Genomic DNA, 16,011 nt, shown 5'->3' with positions numbered 1-16,011 from the left:
TCCAGGGCATTTTTATAAAGGGGGTCCAGAATGGTTTTACGCTTGTTCTGTGTGTTGTGGATAGTTTCTAGGGTGTTTCTATATGGTTGCTATGGTATTGAGAGTTAGTGCTAAGGTGTTATGTAGTTGCTAAAGTGTATGGGTAGTTTTTAGCAAGTAGCTGTTTGTTACATGGTTGCCAAGGTGGTATGATTGGTTTCCAGGGCATTGCTAGGTGGTTTTCTAAGGTGTACATTTTTATTTAGTGTGTTATTGTTATGTGACTGCTAAAGGCCGGATTCACATATGGCGCCTAAAAACGCGTAGAAAACGTTGGGTGCACCGCATTCTCCTTTTTCCAAAGCGCTAGGGCGGTTGCGCTCCGGTTGGTTCTTGTCACATGACCTACTGTGCGTTTATGGTGCGCTTGCGGCATTCTGAAAAGTAGAGATGTTTTTATCTCGATGCGGACGCGCTTGAAAAAAACGAGCGCGTCGCTTCCATTATGAGCATGCATACCGCGCGCCTCCATTTGAAATAACGAACTTGAGCGTGCAAAAGACGCGATATGTGAACAGGCCCGAAGTGTCTAAGGTAGTTGCCAGGTGGTTGTTAATCATCTGCTAAGGTGTATAGCTTGTGTTTTTCCCATGTTTGCTGTTACCAGGGTTTTGCCATGTGGTTGGAGGGTTAGGGTTAGGGTCATGTGCCATGTGTTCTGAGAGGTTTTTAACATGTTGCCGTTATTGCAACATGTTATGGTGGTTGTCATGGTGGTTGCCAGTGCATTGCTATGTGGTTGTCATGGTGTCCTGAGAGTATTTTTAGCATGTTGTTGTTGTACGTAATTGCTGGGGCATTGTAGGTGGTTGCCAAGGTGTTGCTAAGGTGTTCTGAGTGGGTTTTATCATGTTGTTTCTGTTACGTAGTTGCTAGGGTGTTGTAGGTGGTTGCCAGGGTGTTGCTAAGGTGTTCTGAGTGGGTTTTATCATGTTATGTCTGTTATGTAGTTGCTAGGGTGTTGTAGGTGGTTGCCAGGGTGTTGCTAAGGTGTTCTGAGTGGGTTTTATCATGTTGTTTCTGTTACGTAGTTGCTAGGGTGTTGTAGGTGGTTACCAGGGTGTTGCTAAGGTGTTCTGAGTGGGTTTTATCATGTTGTTTCTGTTACATAGTTGCTAGGGTGTTGTAGGTGGTTGCCAGGGTGTTGCTAAGGTGTTCTGAGTGGGTTTTATCATGTTATGTCTGTTATGTAGTTGCTAGGGTGTTGTAGGTGGTTGCCAGGGTGTTGCTAAGGTGTTCTGAGTGGGTTTTATCATGTTGTTTCTGTTACGTAGTTGCTAGGGTGTTGTAGCTGGTTGCCAGGGTGTTGCTATGCATTTGCAGTGTTCTGAGTGGTTTCTAATTTCTTTTTATCTGCTGATATATTCGTTCACCAATGAACCCATCGCACTGGTTCTTACCCTTGAGCCTGCCGGCTGTATTCTTCAGCTGTAGCGACCCGTCGTGAATTAACTTCTGCCCACGTAACAGATCCTCTCTGGCAAACATCTGCCCGCTTTTCATTCTCATGATGGACTTGCTGTCTGTCCGGCTGTACACTTCCTTTAGCTTCTTTTTCTTCTCGTGCTCATTCACTTTATTGTCAACAGCAGCAATCACCTCTTTTAGCAACCTCAGACTTTGGCTTATGTCTGCATGGTCCTCCTCATTTTCTGTCATGAAACATGAAACAATATTAACTGGAGCACCACAAATAAGGGTATTAAAATAGCCTGACTACTATTGTAAGAAGTCGTACCTTTCGTGTGCTGCAGTATTCTCTGTAATAACACGGGATACTTTGTGATTCTTTGTGTGACTAACAATATACACTCAGGAATGCTTAGCCGTCGGACAGCAGGGCTGCTCATCTTTTTCTGGAAAATAGAAACAGATGTAAAACATGGGAGCGGTTCCATTTCAGAGTCTCGAGAAAGAAACAAAAGAACGGAAAGATTAAACACTTTAGGCTACTTTTACAAACTAACATTTTTGACTGTTTGAGAAATAATTTGAGATGCTACCTTGATGAAAGCTTGAAAACGTTTGTCTTTGGTGTGAAGCTCCTTGTAGAAGTTCACAGCTTCATTGTGTCTGCTGCAGAACTTCCCATAGACTTTCTTCATTCTGTCAGCATTGGAACCTGAGAACTACGGATGAATAAGGAGTGGAAAAATTGATCAGTACATATACTAAATGCTTCAGACATTTAAAATCAATGGATTTCTACAGATGCTCCACAAGAGGTCTGAGCCTGATCCTACCTGAGAGACCAGCACGTCACCAATCTTTTGTATGACAAAGCCGCCCTCTTCGTGGCTCCCAGACTCTTTCTTCCTTTCGAGCAGGTGTGAGAAGAACTGTGTGTGCAGGTCCAGAACTTCTTCTAACATGGGAAACATCTTCTCTACAGTCTGGACCTCCAATTGAACCTCTCTCAGTAGTCCTTTACTGTAAACATCAGCCATGATCTTCAAGGTCCTCACGTGGTGCATTTCTGTCTGGATGAGCTCTGATATTGAAAGGGGGAATATCAGATTAAAGGGGGAATATTTTGATGATTTGAAAGTGTAGGGTCTTCTGTTATTCTTACCGTAGATGACATCTTGCCTCTTGATAACATCCTTTTTAAGCGGTTTCAGGAATTTTTTGTCTACCGTAAAGCTCCAAGAATCTGCCTCCAGCTCTTTAATGTCAGCTTCAAATTCTCCCATCAACTGACAGTCCATCATCTCTGTACCTGCCGTACAAATTTAGTATGAATTAGCCTAAAATTTGACCTTTCCTCTGGTAATGAGAGTAATGATTCCAGTACAAGATGAAGAGACTTACCCTCATCGGTGAGAGATTCTGTGGATTCGGTGACTTTACTGGTCTTGTGAAGGGAGTCGGTAGACTGGGACAGAAACTTCAAAGTCTTTAGCGGAGGGTCTTCCATTTGTCTGAATGAGAAGCATGTTTTAAAGTTTTACTGGTAAAACTATGAGTATTCAATCAAGATATTAAGGACACAATTCATAAAGGTTTAATAATGATGAATTAAAAAGATCTCCAAGAATAAACAGAGGCAAACACGTGATTTTAAGAGTAATTTCAATACTAAATCTAAAAACGTGTTATTGTTTTCAGTTAGCAACGGCACTGACCCTGCAATGTTATTAATGGACATGCTCTTGGACAGCGGGTTGCTGCTGAAAGACATGATACTGCTGGGGCTTTTCCGAGGAGGGGCGAGAGGAGCGGGTTGGTCATCAGGAACAGAAATGGCGGACCAAGGACGTTCCCGTGCCGGGAGGGCTAAACAGATCAACAAATGGTCATATTTTTGAATGATACAAATACAGAAGAAACGCATAAAACAAAGAAATACAAGATTGTGTGAGGAATTTACTTTTACTTCGAAGAGTGACACCAGGCGTCAGGGCAGAATCTGTGACGGTCTGCTGTTGTTTTTGCTGCTGAAAGAAATATTTGAACGTTTCATTTTTTTTATAACGAAATAGTTTCTGTTTCCACTTTTATGAATAACATAATATAGCTTTGGAAAGACATGAGCACTGTAAACACTGACATAATCTTTATTTGTTGTTTAAACATTCTCTATCATCATATTATTCTTACAGTTTTGGTCAAAGAGCGATTTGAATAAAACAAAAAATTAGTCCTGTTTATGACAGTCATATGAGATCCAACATAAAAGTCAATGAATTACCTTCATTTTGACCTTAGCACAAACAGGAAGACTTTCTCTGCAACCTTTGTGGACATGTGTATTACAATCTGAAAACAAACACAATGTACAGGCCTTTATCCATCAGTTTAAAGCAATATTCCACTTGATTTCATTCAAAAGCAGATAAAATGAGCCTTAAGCTGTAAAATAACAGTAAACGGAATAAACATGGAAAAGAGTGGCACAATACTAAGACTGTGCCATTTCCTGCTTCCCCATTCGTGTCTCCACCTCTGCCAAACAGCTGATGTTTACCACAAATTTAGCTACAAACACTTCGGTTGAGTCAGTGTTTATACTCCATGAAAACAAGCTAAAATGATGAGTTTCAGAGGCTAATCTAAATTAAAATGCAGAAACAACATGCCATAAGTGATTGGCTATTTCAAATCAATGACCGATTTAATGTTACGCAGATTTACTATCAATGTAATGCTAAAGAAAAACGCTCACTTCAATGCTGCTAATCCCCAGTCAAAACATACCTGCACGGATGGTTCTTTTGCCTTTCTCTGTCAGTGTACTTTGCACCTCATGACCACAAATCTACAGCGAATTTAGACACACCCAAAAGAGATTTACAAGCTTTAAAAAACAAAACCACAAACAAGATTGTGTGGATGATGGCATCAAGGGCTGCTAGACCTACACCAGACTACATGTCCGAGGGCGTAGAGATTATGATCTTTCCCCCTTCAAGCTCACAACTTTCCCCACTCCTACACAACAGCAAACCCCACACAGTCACGGAAAGTGACTATTTTATAAGAAAACAAGCATACACTACTGTGGAGTCAGTAAGATTTTTTTGATAAATAAATGAAACTGATCAAAAGAGGCACGTTACATATATTGTTTCAAATAAATGCTGTTCTATTGAACTTTCTGTTCATTAAAGATATATCACCATTTTCAAAAAAATATTAAGCAGCACCACTTTCAACATTGATAAGAAATGTTTCATCATTATCATTAAATCAGCATATTAGAATAATTTAGGGCTGTCAAAATGAGTAATCGCGATTAATCGCATCCAAAATAAAAGTTTGTGTTTACATAATATATGTGGGTGCACTGTGTATAATTATTTTGTATATATATATATACACTATCACTATCATTTATATATATAAAATATTTATATTTATATATAATATAAATTATATATAAATCTATATACATGAAAATATTTCTTAAATATATACAAGCATGTGTGTGTGTTTATATATATATATAAAATAATTATACACAGTGCACCCACATATATTTTGTAAACACAAACTTTTATTTTGGATGCACAGCCCTAGCATAATTACTGAAGGATCATGTGACTGAAAACTCGAGTATGCGGCTAAAAATTATACTTTTATAAATTGCGGCTATAATTACTGTTTTTACTGTTAAGTAACTTAAACTTTTCACAATGAATTTCCAGTTCAAGTCTTGCTCTGACATTAATGGTTAATAACATTTTATATTTTATATATATATATATATATATATATATATATATATATATATATACAGTATATACACACACACACACACGCATATATATATATATATATATATATATATATATATATATATATACCACATACAAAAACATTACCTACTAAAAAAGGCACATCTATTGTGTGTCAAGACTTTTAAAGACCTATATTAACAGTTAATAATATTTTTTACCCATGTTGCAATAAAAAAAAAAAAAAATCCAATAATGTAAAATTCAAGGCAATTTAAAAAAAATTAAAAAACATTTTTATTGTAATAATAGTGTCTTTAAATAATAACCACACACACACAAACTTTACGCACTAAAAAACTGCTTCACCTATTTTGTGACAAGACTTTCAGAGATCTAATATCAATCCAACAACAAAAAAAAATCTTTCGAGTGTCAGTCACTTTTGGGAAATGAGAGGAAACGGTAATGATTCTGCCAGCACATCCTCTGAGAACAATAAACAGAGAGCGCTACAGTATGGCGGTAGTGGCGCGCTGACAGGATGGTCTCAGTGCAGAGCTGAACCTTGCCAGCTGTGTGCGGGTGGAGCAACAGAGTGATGCAACCTTGTGTAATGCCAGACTGGGCAGATAGCCATGATTCTGACTCCATTTTTCCCACTTCGTTTCTTTAAAAATTTACTCAATCTGAAACGCATATCAACCCAATTCTCCACACATATTGTACACACCATTGTCTCTCTAGAAACCTGTGGCTTATAATCAATAATAAGATTACAAGGGCAGACGGTCTAATTAAAATAGCGTTGTTATTTCTAGAGACAATCTGCAGGCAATTTCTCTACGGATCGAATTAAATCATTTAACCCACTTCCTGTGTGAATCTCCTGCGATGCAAGCTTCTGCAAAAAACACTTTCGCAGCGGTAAATTAAATTCTGAAACACACGGCTACACTGCAAATGACAGTAAATGAGGAAGTGCCAAAAAAAGACACCAGCCTATGGCACACCAAAAGAAAGCGGAAAGAGTGCAGTAGAACACAGTATTTTAACGTTTTGTTTTCACATTTAATTTAACATAAAACACAACTGACGGCGATCCAAATAAATTCGAATAAAACAGGTTTTCTGTGTTACATCAGGAGTGATTTTAGCAATGTGAATATTATTGTTCGTATTAAGTTTAGAATAAAGTTTTATTCATCAAGTCATTTTTCTTTGATTTTTGTTTGTTTGCTTATAGCTTAACGCCACGAGAGCTACCCTGGCTATATTCATGTCGGTTTACATTTTATCTTGGGTAGAATTTCTAAAACTAGATCTGGTCTTACTTCATTTAAAATAAAGAATTATTTTTCCTTTGATTTAAGCAAGTTATTTTATCCACACATTTAGAAAAGTAGTGACCCCAAGTAGGGAAACTATGACATAAGAGTGTAATAAAGAACAATATATAAGAGAAAAGTATAGTGTAGCGAGCAGAACAGAGTATGTAATGGAATAGTATAGAATGTAGAACATAGAAAAAGAGTTTCTAGCAAACTAGAATATAGTAATAGATGAAGTACAGAATAGTAATGAGAGTAGAGTGTATAGACCAGAATTAAGAGTATAGAATGTATAGAATTAAGTAGAATAGAATAGAGTAGAGAGCAGAGTATAGAATAGAAGGAACAAGTAAAGAGGAAAAGTGTAAAGTATGAAGTGTAGAAAAGACTGGAATAGAATTATAGTAGGGTATACGAGTAGAATATACAATAGAAGAATAGAATTTAGAGTACAATAAAAGAATAAAGAAGAAAATAGTTGTAAAATAAAGATTAAAATAGTTGTAGAATAAACAGCAAATAACTAGAGGAGAATTGAAGAGAATAAGATAAACAGAAAAGAAGAGTAGACAATAGAGTTTAGAATAGTAAATAAGATTATAGAGTTCTAAACTCTAATACTAAGGGATGTGCTCTTACTGGTGCAGAGGAAAGCATCTTTAGTGTTGATGGGTTTGTTGCACTGATGGCAGAGGATTGTGGGTATTCCCATGATGGCAGTGAATAGATGCCCATTTGAGGATCTCCTCTCCTTGTCTTTGGCATCTTTATCACGCTCCTTATTCTTATCTTTCTCCTTCTCCTGCAAAATACAAAACAAAAGGTGAATAAATAAATGTAAGTGTGTGATGTAGAGTGCTTTCAGCATTACAGCAGCTGGCAGATAGTCAAAGCGGTGCATTAGACTCGATTACAGCGGGGGTCCCGGCACAGATGTGAGATTAAATGGGAGCGGGGCACATTCATCATAAAACTCTCAGTGTCAGCAGACCACTACTGAGCATCCATCAGAGGAGAAACCTCATCAGCTCCACAATCAATACTTTTATTCATTTTCATCTTTCATCTCCAACTGCAGGGATGAAACACTTCAATACATTCTTAAAATCTCTTACTCATATATCTATCGCTACTTTATCAATATATACCATATATACCTTCTGCATCATCCATCCATCCACCCACCTATACATCCATCTATCTACCCACCAATCCATCCACCCACCTATACATCGTCCATCCACCTTTCCATCCATCCACCCACCCACCTATCCATGCATCTACCTATCCAACTATTTTTTCACCCACCCACCCGCCCGCCTATCCATCCATCTATCACCCACCTATCCATGCATCCACCTATCCATTCACCCATCCATCCATCCAGCCACCCAACCATGCATCTATATATTCAACTATTTTTCCACCCACCGACCCACCTATCCATCCAATTTTCACCCCCATCCATGCAGACACCTATCCATTCACCCATCCATCCACCCGCCTATCCATGCATCTATCTATCCAACTATTTTTCCACCCACCCACCCATCCTTCCATCTATCAACCACCTATCCATTCACCCATTCATCCATTTATCCATCCATCCACCCACATATCCATGCATCTATCTATCCAACTATTTTTCCACCCACCCACCCGCCTATCCATCCATCTATCACCCACCTGTCCATGCATCCACCTATCCATTCACCCATCCATCCATCCACCCACCCATCCATGCATCTATATCCAACTATTTTTCCACCCACCGACCCGCCTATCCATCCATCTTTCACCCCCCCATTCATGCATACACCTATCCATTCACCCATCCATCCACCCACCTATCTATCCAACTATTTTTCCACCCACCCACCCGCCTATCCATCCATCTATCACCTACCTGTCCAATCACCCATCCATCCATTTATCCATCCACCCACCCACCTATCCATGCATCTATATCCAACTATTTTTCCACCCACCCACCCGCCTATCCATCCATCTTTCACCCCCCTATTCATGCATACACCTATCCATTCACCCATCCATCCACCCACCTATCCATGCATCTATCTATCCAACTATTTTTCCATCCACCCACCCGCCTATCCATCCATCTATCACCTACCTATCCATTCACCCATCCATCCACCCACCCACCTATCCATGCATCTATCTATCCAACTATTTTTCCACCCACCCACCCGCATCCATTTATCAACCTCCTATCCATGCATCCACCTATCCATCCACCCATCCATCCATTCATCTATCCACACACCTATATATACATCATCGACCCATCTATCCACCTATCCATCCATCTATATATCACCCACCTATCCATTAATCCATTAATTCATCAACCCACCAACCTATCCATGCATCCATCTATCTATCTATCTATCTATCTATCTATCTATCTATCTATCTATCTATCTATCTATCTATCTATCTATCTATCTATCTATCTATCTAACAATTTATCCACTCACCCGCCTATTCATCCATTTATCACCCACCTATCCATGCATCCACTTATCCATTCACCCTTCAATTCAACCACCCATTCTTCCCTTCACCCATCCATCAATCCATTCACCCATCCATCCATCCATTCACCCATCCATCCATCCATCCACCCATCCATTCAACCATCCATTCATCCCTTCACCATCTATCAATCCATTCACCCATCCATCCATTTACCCATCCATCCATCCATTCACCCATCCATCCATCCATCCATCCATTCAACCATCCATTCATCCCTTCACCCATCCATTTACCCATCCATCCATCCATTTGTCACTCCATCTTGTTTCTTTGACATTGCATGATGTGTCAAAACCACAGCCATTTACAGTAATGCACTTAAGGAAAATAGATCTCAAGTGGAACCACAAACCACCTATTATGGCCATTTTTACAGACCACCCTGATTACAAAATCCTGTCTGATCTGCTCCTACAGCAAACAGCCCTAGCCTATACCAAGATTATGATCACATGCAAGCCAAAAAAATATAAAAAAGAAAATAATTAACCAACTCAAAAGGATTAAAAGGTGTCTGATAAGCTAATTCTTAGTATCCCATACCTTCTAAATAAGTAAAAATTTTGAGCAGATTTACTGAACTAGCATGGCAGTGAGTGTGGTCGGTGGCTTAATATAACAGCCTTAGAAAAAGTAATTAGGCTAAAAATTGTATTAGAAGGAAGAGGGTCACAATGCGCTTCCCAAAGAGTTTAAACAAGCCTACATTTTAAAAACATGTCAAAGCCAACAATAAAAAACTAAAAATCAACAGAAGCAATTCAAGTATTTCTCAACTGGGGTGAAACGATGATCTCAGCGCATAAAAAAAAGTTAAAAACAAGTTGCCAAGTCAATTAAATCAATTTTACATCAAACCTCTAAACATAATATTCACAAACACCACTACTGTACATCAAACAAATGTCTCTTTTCAATATTCATGACGAAAAAGACTATCCAAGAACAGTATAACAGTAACAATTTGGTATCACAGTCCTACCTCACCCAGACCACCAGTATTCTTGATCTTCAGTGACCGCCCCTGCGGTAAAAACCGACGACACAACATAGACATCCCAGATGCTGGTAGCCAGTAAGTGCACTGGCCTGAAGGTATAGCAGATGAGGTCGTATCTGTCTACACAAACACACAAGTTCCCATGACGAGTGCAGGCGAGTCAGCCAGAGGAAGTGACTTCTGCAGTTTCTTTTTGTCGTCTTTCACATTTGGGCTCAACTTAAAGACACAGTGCATTTCCTTTAACCGAAGACCCTCCCTAGTACACGAGACGACTTGTTTGTTTGCTTTGTGATGCCCATTCGATCTGAATCTAAATTCCAATGGACACCGCAATTAATTCACACCCAAAGAGACAATGTGACAACAAACAATTAAAATGCATTTCCTCTCTACATCACTGACCTAGTTAAGGCTGTAGTATTCTTAGGTCAAAAAAGTGTACATAAACTCTAACCATATATGGTGGCCCAGCTGATTCATTTAGACAACTAAAATATGTCATTAAAGTTCTCTGAAACTGTGTGGTAATCGATTTTAACATGCATTTGTTTTCGCAGAAATTTCAGGAGCTGTAAAGCCTAAGTGTCTGAGACAGAGTATATTTAAACAGAACCATACAGAGACCACAGCTTGCTTCTACTTCCTGTTGAACTTCCCTACTGTGAGCCCTTACACAGACAGAGTGCACAACGATGCCTGCGCAAGAGCAGATTCTGCAAACATCTAACAAGCTCAGATAGTGCAGGAGTTGCTAAATACTTTCACACCATCAGCGACCTCATCATCTACAGGAACCACAGAAAACCTCAAAGTTAAATAGCAGGAGCGTGCTGCATCACCTCAGAATGATATGTGCCAAAATAAATAACATCTGTTTCCACTTATGAGATCTAGTAACTATGTACATCCTAATATACCAACCTTGCTCTTCTTGCTCATCTTGCTCTTGAGGTAACTGAATGTCCTGCTCACTTTGGTTCCTACAACTTTGCCTTCACCTTCACTCCGTAACGGACCTGGATCCTCTTCTGATATACTGAATAAGACAAAAGGGAACATAAAAGGGACATTTGAAACTGGCAATATTGTTGGAGCTGTGGCCTAATACTTACAGGATACATGCGTTTTGAGTCTGACACAACATTCCTTGGTTTCATTTGGATTACATAATCAGAATCCCAAAATTATATACTTGTAATTAGATTATTTCACACGTTAAAGCTACACTGTGTGATTTTTACCCCCATCTAGGGGTGAAAAGGTATATGACCATCCAGTGAATATTAGTTTCTGTTCCTCTCAATTCCGAAATTCGTTTCAACTCCTACGGTGGCCAATGTAGTCCAAGATTAACATGGCTTCCAATTCGACCTCGTCCATGAGTGTTAACTCAAACGTAGACGCGAAAGGCGAAGCTTGAATTAACGGGTATGTCCCTCTTTGGCTAATGTACTTTCAAGATGGAGGGGTAACATGTCGACCGACATTAGAACCCCTTACCCGTATGTATTTTCAGTGGCATATTATACACTCACGAGAATACTTTATTACTTGAACGAAGTAAATATACGTTAATGAGCACATTTATTTGTGTTTTTAGCTAAGAATAAACTAAAAGATTAGCATAATTAGCATGTGATGCAGGTGTCATACCTGTACTCTAATGATCCTGATGTACCTGTGAGCGAGCCCAATCCTGAAACGAGAGAAAAACAATTGATTGATATTATTAATCAGTTTGAAGCGAGCCTCTGGAGATCTGTACTTGTACAAAAGAAATTACACAAGCAGTTTTATGGTAGCACAGCCCTGCAGAGAACAAAGCGAGGCCATTTTTCAAGCGACACCATTGAAAAAAGTATCCATTGTTCTGCAACCACAAAAACTTTTAAAGATGAAATGACTGATAGTGTTTTGGAACGGCTGGACAAACTTGCTTATATTGTTTTTGCCCTCTACAGTAAACTATTACACTGTGTTTGTACAGTAGGTTGTTTATGATACCTCTGACAGATGGGTTTGGCTCAGCTATGTACAGATCAAGAAAAAGAGTTTAAAAAAAAAAAATCAATAAAAATGCAAGAGTTTTTTCTTAGTTCTAGTGTTGACAGTTACTGCTTTAGCCTGTAAGATATAAAATGTAATGTACATCTTAACAATTGACCTTAAAGGGATAGTTCACTTTGAAATTATTTTTTGATGTGTTTTAGCTTACCTCAAGGGCATCCAAGATGTAGGTGTCTTTGTTTCCACAGTATTTTCAATTGATATTTTTAGGTCAAACCGATCTCATGTCTGTCATTCATATAATGCAGGTCTATGGGGTCCACCTCAAAGAGCATGCACAGAGAAGTCCAAATTAAACATGATTTAATGACTCGTAAATGTAAGTACACACTGATGGCCTAAGACACGAAACGAGCGGTTTGTGTGAGAAAACGAACAGTATTTATATTGTTTTTACCTCGTGTAACCACAGCCACGTCCAAGTGATCTGAAATCTGTGCAAGCACCGGAAAATGCCGGAAGTGATCTCTCTGACTGTGATTACAAGAGGTAAAAACGATATAAATACTGTTCGTTTTCTCACACAAACCGCTCGTTTCGTGTCTTAGGCCATCAATGTGTACTTACATTTACGAGTCATTAAATCATGTTTAATTTGGACTTCTCTGTGCATGCTCTTTGAGGTGGACCCCATTTATATGCATTATACGACTGATAGACAAGAACGGTTTGACCTAAATATATCAAAATTGAAAATACTATGGAAACAAAGACACATACATCTTGGATGCCCTTGAGGTAAGCTAAAACACATCAAAAAATCATCAAATGCATTGATGAAAGCAGATATTTGCTTGAAATTTACATGTTCAGGTGATAGCTTCATATGCCTTTTTGGCTATCTAGACATTTCTTTTTACAAGGAACCATAAGCAGCTGTGAAATCTAAAAGCAGTGCTATGAAATGTGTTTATGTGGATTTGAATGACTTTGAAAGACATGGCGAGAGATGGAGCCAATGGAAAGAAACTAATACAGACGTGGCAATGTCTCATTTGGGAGACCCGCTATCCGTAACATCCGTCCAATAATCTGCAGGAATGACTTGAGTAAAAGTATGTGCTTCCTAAAATACCATTTTTCTGTCAGACGAGGGACTGTGAAGGATTCTTGGCAAATGCATGGCAAGCATGCACTTCCACTGCACATACTTAATGAGCGTTGTTGATTTACTGCGGCGGTAACAAACCACAGCACTCAAGTGGGTGATGTACCCTAAATATATGTGCCAGTAAACCAGAGGCATTCATATTCAGAAAGCTAGTTATAAACTTGTCAAAACCCTAACTAAATTTAACCCACTCTGCAAGTTTTGATCAGAAAGTGATATAAAGGTGCAATAAATGCATCACCAGACAACATGCACATTATACACAAAGTTCAATAAGTTATTGCGTAGAGAATTAAAAAAAACAAAACAAAACAACATTTTTTTTATTTTTTTGGCACTTCAGTCAATCAGTGTTAATTTTCTATATTTTTTTTCATAACTCGTAGGTTAGATAAATCCGTCTAGATAAAAATAAATAGATCAATAACTCACTGTCATAAATGATTCACTCAACACATTGGACAAATTAAATAAATAATTAAATAAAAAAAATTATTGAATAGGTTTTAGAAACTAATTCAAGGGGCCAGTCTGATCAATAACTTAGTGACACAAGGGAAGTAGGGGGGGGACACTTCACATTAAGCAGGGGTCGGGCAGGGGCCACGCCAGGCATTGTGGGATATTATATTACTTACTGACTGCCTCCTCCTCATCACTGGATGAAGAGCCAATAGAAAAGAGAGTTTTAGATTTGGGGAGCATGGGCGAGATGCTGAAGGAGAAGGAGATTCGCCGCTTGGGTCGTGGCTGTCCAATCGCTGGTGGGTTGCATGATCACATGGGCATAAAAGATCAAAGCAGGCGTTACAATAAAATTGGGTGCTAATACACAGGCAGTAAAAGTCCACTCCCTTAAAGAGACACCACAGTGAAAGGGAACCAGGTCCAAATCTGATGAGGTGAAGAATGCCAACAATCCCAGTTGATAGGACATTTTTTGTAGTATAAAAATCCCAGGACAAGAAATCAGGGTGTTAGATTATGACAAGTGAGCGGTCAGTGTGTGGTCATATATGACTGAATGTTTCCCCTCCTTCTCTTACCAGGGCATGAAAAGAGGAAAAAATGTCTGAACTCTGCAACATCTGATCTAAGCTTATTTATATACTTTATTTAAATTGATTTTTAAACATAAAATACATTTTTGCATTACAGTGCTGCAAAGCTCAGAGTGGCACAGTGAGACGCAGAATAGAAAACCAGAGAGGGTGTTTAAACTCACCATCCAGGTCTTTCTGACTGATGGCCAACATGGAGACAGACTTGGTGAGAATGGGTTGTGAAGGTGGGACACCTCTTCTTCCAGAATGGATGGACTTCTGAAAGCAGCGTATATATGACCAATAAGTCAATCAATGAAATTAAATACAATAAAATTATTACTAAAAAAAATTATGGGAGATTGATTGTGGTCATAAACACAATAAATCATTTTAAAAATATATCATAAAATATTAAAATATATATTAAACAAAATAGTTTAAATGGTTTCATTAATACATTTATACAACTAATATAAATTAAAATAATATATCAATAATAATATTATAATAAGATAAAATATTAAAATCTAAATAAATAAAATTCTACAAATTAATATAGTTATACTAAAATATAAATGAACAAAGAACTTTCAACAGAACAAAAAGCTGGACGATAACCAATTATGATTTAATTACGAGACTGCCTGCTGTCGGTTATTGCATCTCTACCTAGAATAATCAAAATCGATGCTGGCGGTAGATCCTTTTCCGAACACCAAAACTCTGGAACAGTATCCCTAACGTTGTCCGGGAAGCAGACACACTCAATCAGTTTAAATCTAGACTAAAAAAAACACATCTCTTTAACCTGGCATACACAAAGAAAATGATACATTCCTTTTATTCAAATCAGTTAAATAATTATTAAGCTGCATAAATTAGGTCAGCCGGAACCGGGAACACGTCCTATAACGCCCGATGTATTCCTAATGTTAGTCTTTCTGCTTATTCCAAGGTTAACTGTAATCAGCTGGATCCGGGCCATATCCAGATCAGATGGTGGACCTGCGCCTAGCCACAACGCATGATTCTCCCCTGTGAAGGCCTCATCGACACGACAGCCATCCGCAGTTATCCTGAACAAACCTATTTCCATATTGACGTGATAACTCCGATCTTCAACCAGATGGAACTTGATAATTTTCTGATTGTTTCAACCTGACTTCTGACCTATAACGCAGCCTGAATCATATCATACACTGTTCGTTCATTGGCCAGAGGAGAACTAGCCCCCCGACTAAGCCTGGTTTCTCCCAAGGTTTTTTTTCTCCATTCGGTCACCTGATGGAGTTTTGTTTCCTTACCACTGTCACCTATTTCATCTTTTCTTCACGTTTGTTGCCATTGGCTTTTGGATTGCTTAGTTGGGGACATTAAATTTAACATTTAATTTATTTTATCAATTTGTTTTTTGTTTTTTTATTTCAATAATTTTCAACAATAATTGATCTGCCTACATTGACAATAATATGAGAACTAAACTAAGCTAGAGATGACATCAGGGTTTTCTCCAGGGTGGCTATAAATATAAATGAACTAAATTAACTTTTTTTTTTTTACAAAAAAAAAAAAAAAAAAAAGACTCTGCTCACTTAAGATGGATTGTGAAGCTATTTTACTCTGGAAACAAACTTTGTTGTATTATTTTCCTGTTATCTCTGTACAGCTGCTTTGA

General features: G+C 38.3%; 1 protein-coding gene across 8 annotated transcripts in view; it reads right to left on the bottom strand.

Moving 5' to 3' along the window:
* The window catches only part of akap13b (A-kinase anchoring protein 13b), a 104,202-nt gene that overhangs the window by 12,709 nt on the left and 75,482 nt on the right, over positions 1-16,011 (bottom strand). For 6 of the 8 annotated variants that reach the window (XM_089127606.1, XM_089127608.1, XM_089127610.1 and 3 more), the window contains 14 exons: positions 14,516-14,612; positions 13,929-14,051; positions 11,766-11,808; positions 11,034-11,148; positions 7,187-7,349; positions 3,731-3,798; positions 3,410-3,476; positions 3,165-3,315; positions 2,851-2,960; positions 2,612-2,758; positions 2,283-2,530; positions 2,043-2,168; positions 1,778-1,895; positions 1,440-1,691 (listed from right to left, as the gene is read on the bottom strand). In XM_089127606.1, the coding sequence (XP_088983732.1) occupies positions 1,440-1,691; positions 1,778-1,895; positions 2,043-2,168; positions 2,283-2,530; positions 2,612-2,758; positions 2,851-2,960; positions 3,165-3,315; positions 3,410-3,476; positions 3,731-3,798; positions 7,187-7,349; positions 11,034-11,148; positions 11,766-11,808; positions 13,929-14,051; positions 14,516-14,612 (1,828 nt within the window). The remainder of the gene's footprint in view (positions 1-1,439; positions 1,692-1,777; positions 1,896-2,042; positions 2,169-2,282; positions 2,531-2,611; positions 2,759-2,850; positions 2,961-3,164; positions 3,316-3,409; positions 3,477-3,730; positions 3,799-7,186; positions 7,350-11,033; positions 11,149-11,765; positions 11,809-13,928; positions 14,052-14,515; positions 14,613-16,011) is intronic. The other 2 variants (XM_089127605.1, XM_089127611.1) reach the window with 2 other exon arrangements.

The sequence above is a fragment of the Pimephales promelas genome, chromosome 25 (genome assembly GCF_988280905.1).
Source record: "Pimephales promelas chromosome 25, fPimPro1.hap1.1, whole genome shotgun sequence".
In the NCBI taxonomy this organism is placed as follows: Eukaryota; Metazoa; Chordata; class Actinopteri; order Cypriniformes; family Leuciscidae; genus Pimephales; species Pimephales promelas.
Note: the sequence above shows the minus strand (reverse complement) of the source record. Positions and strands in the feature narration are given on the sequence as shown.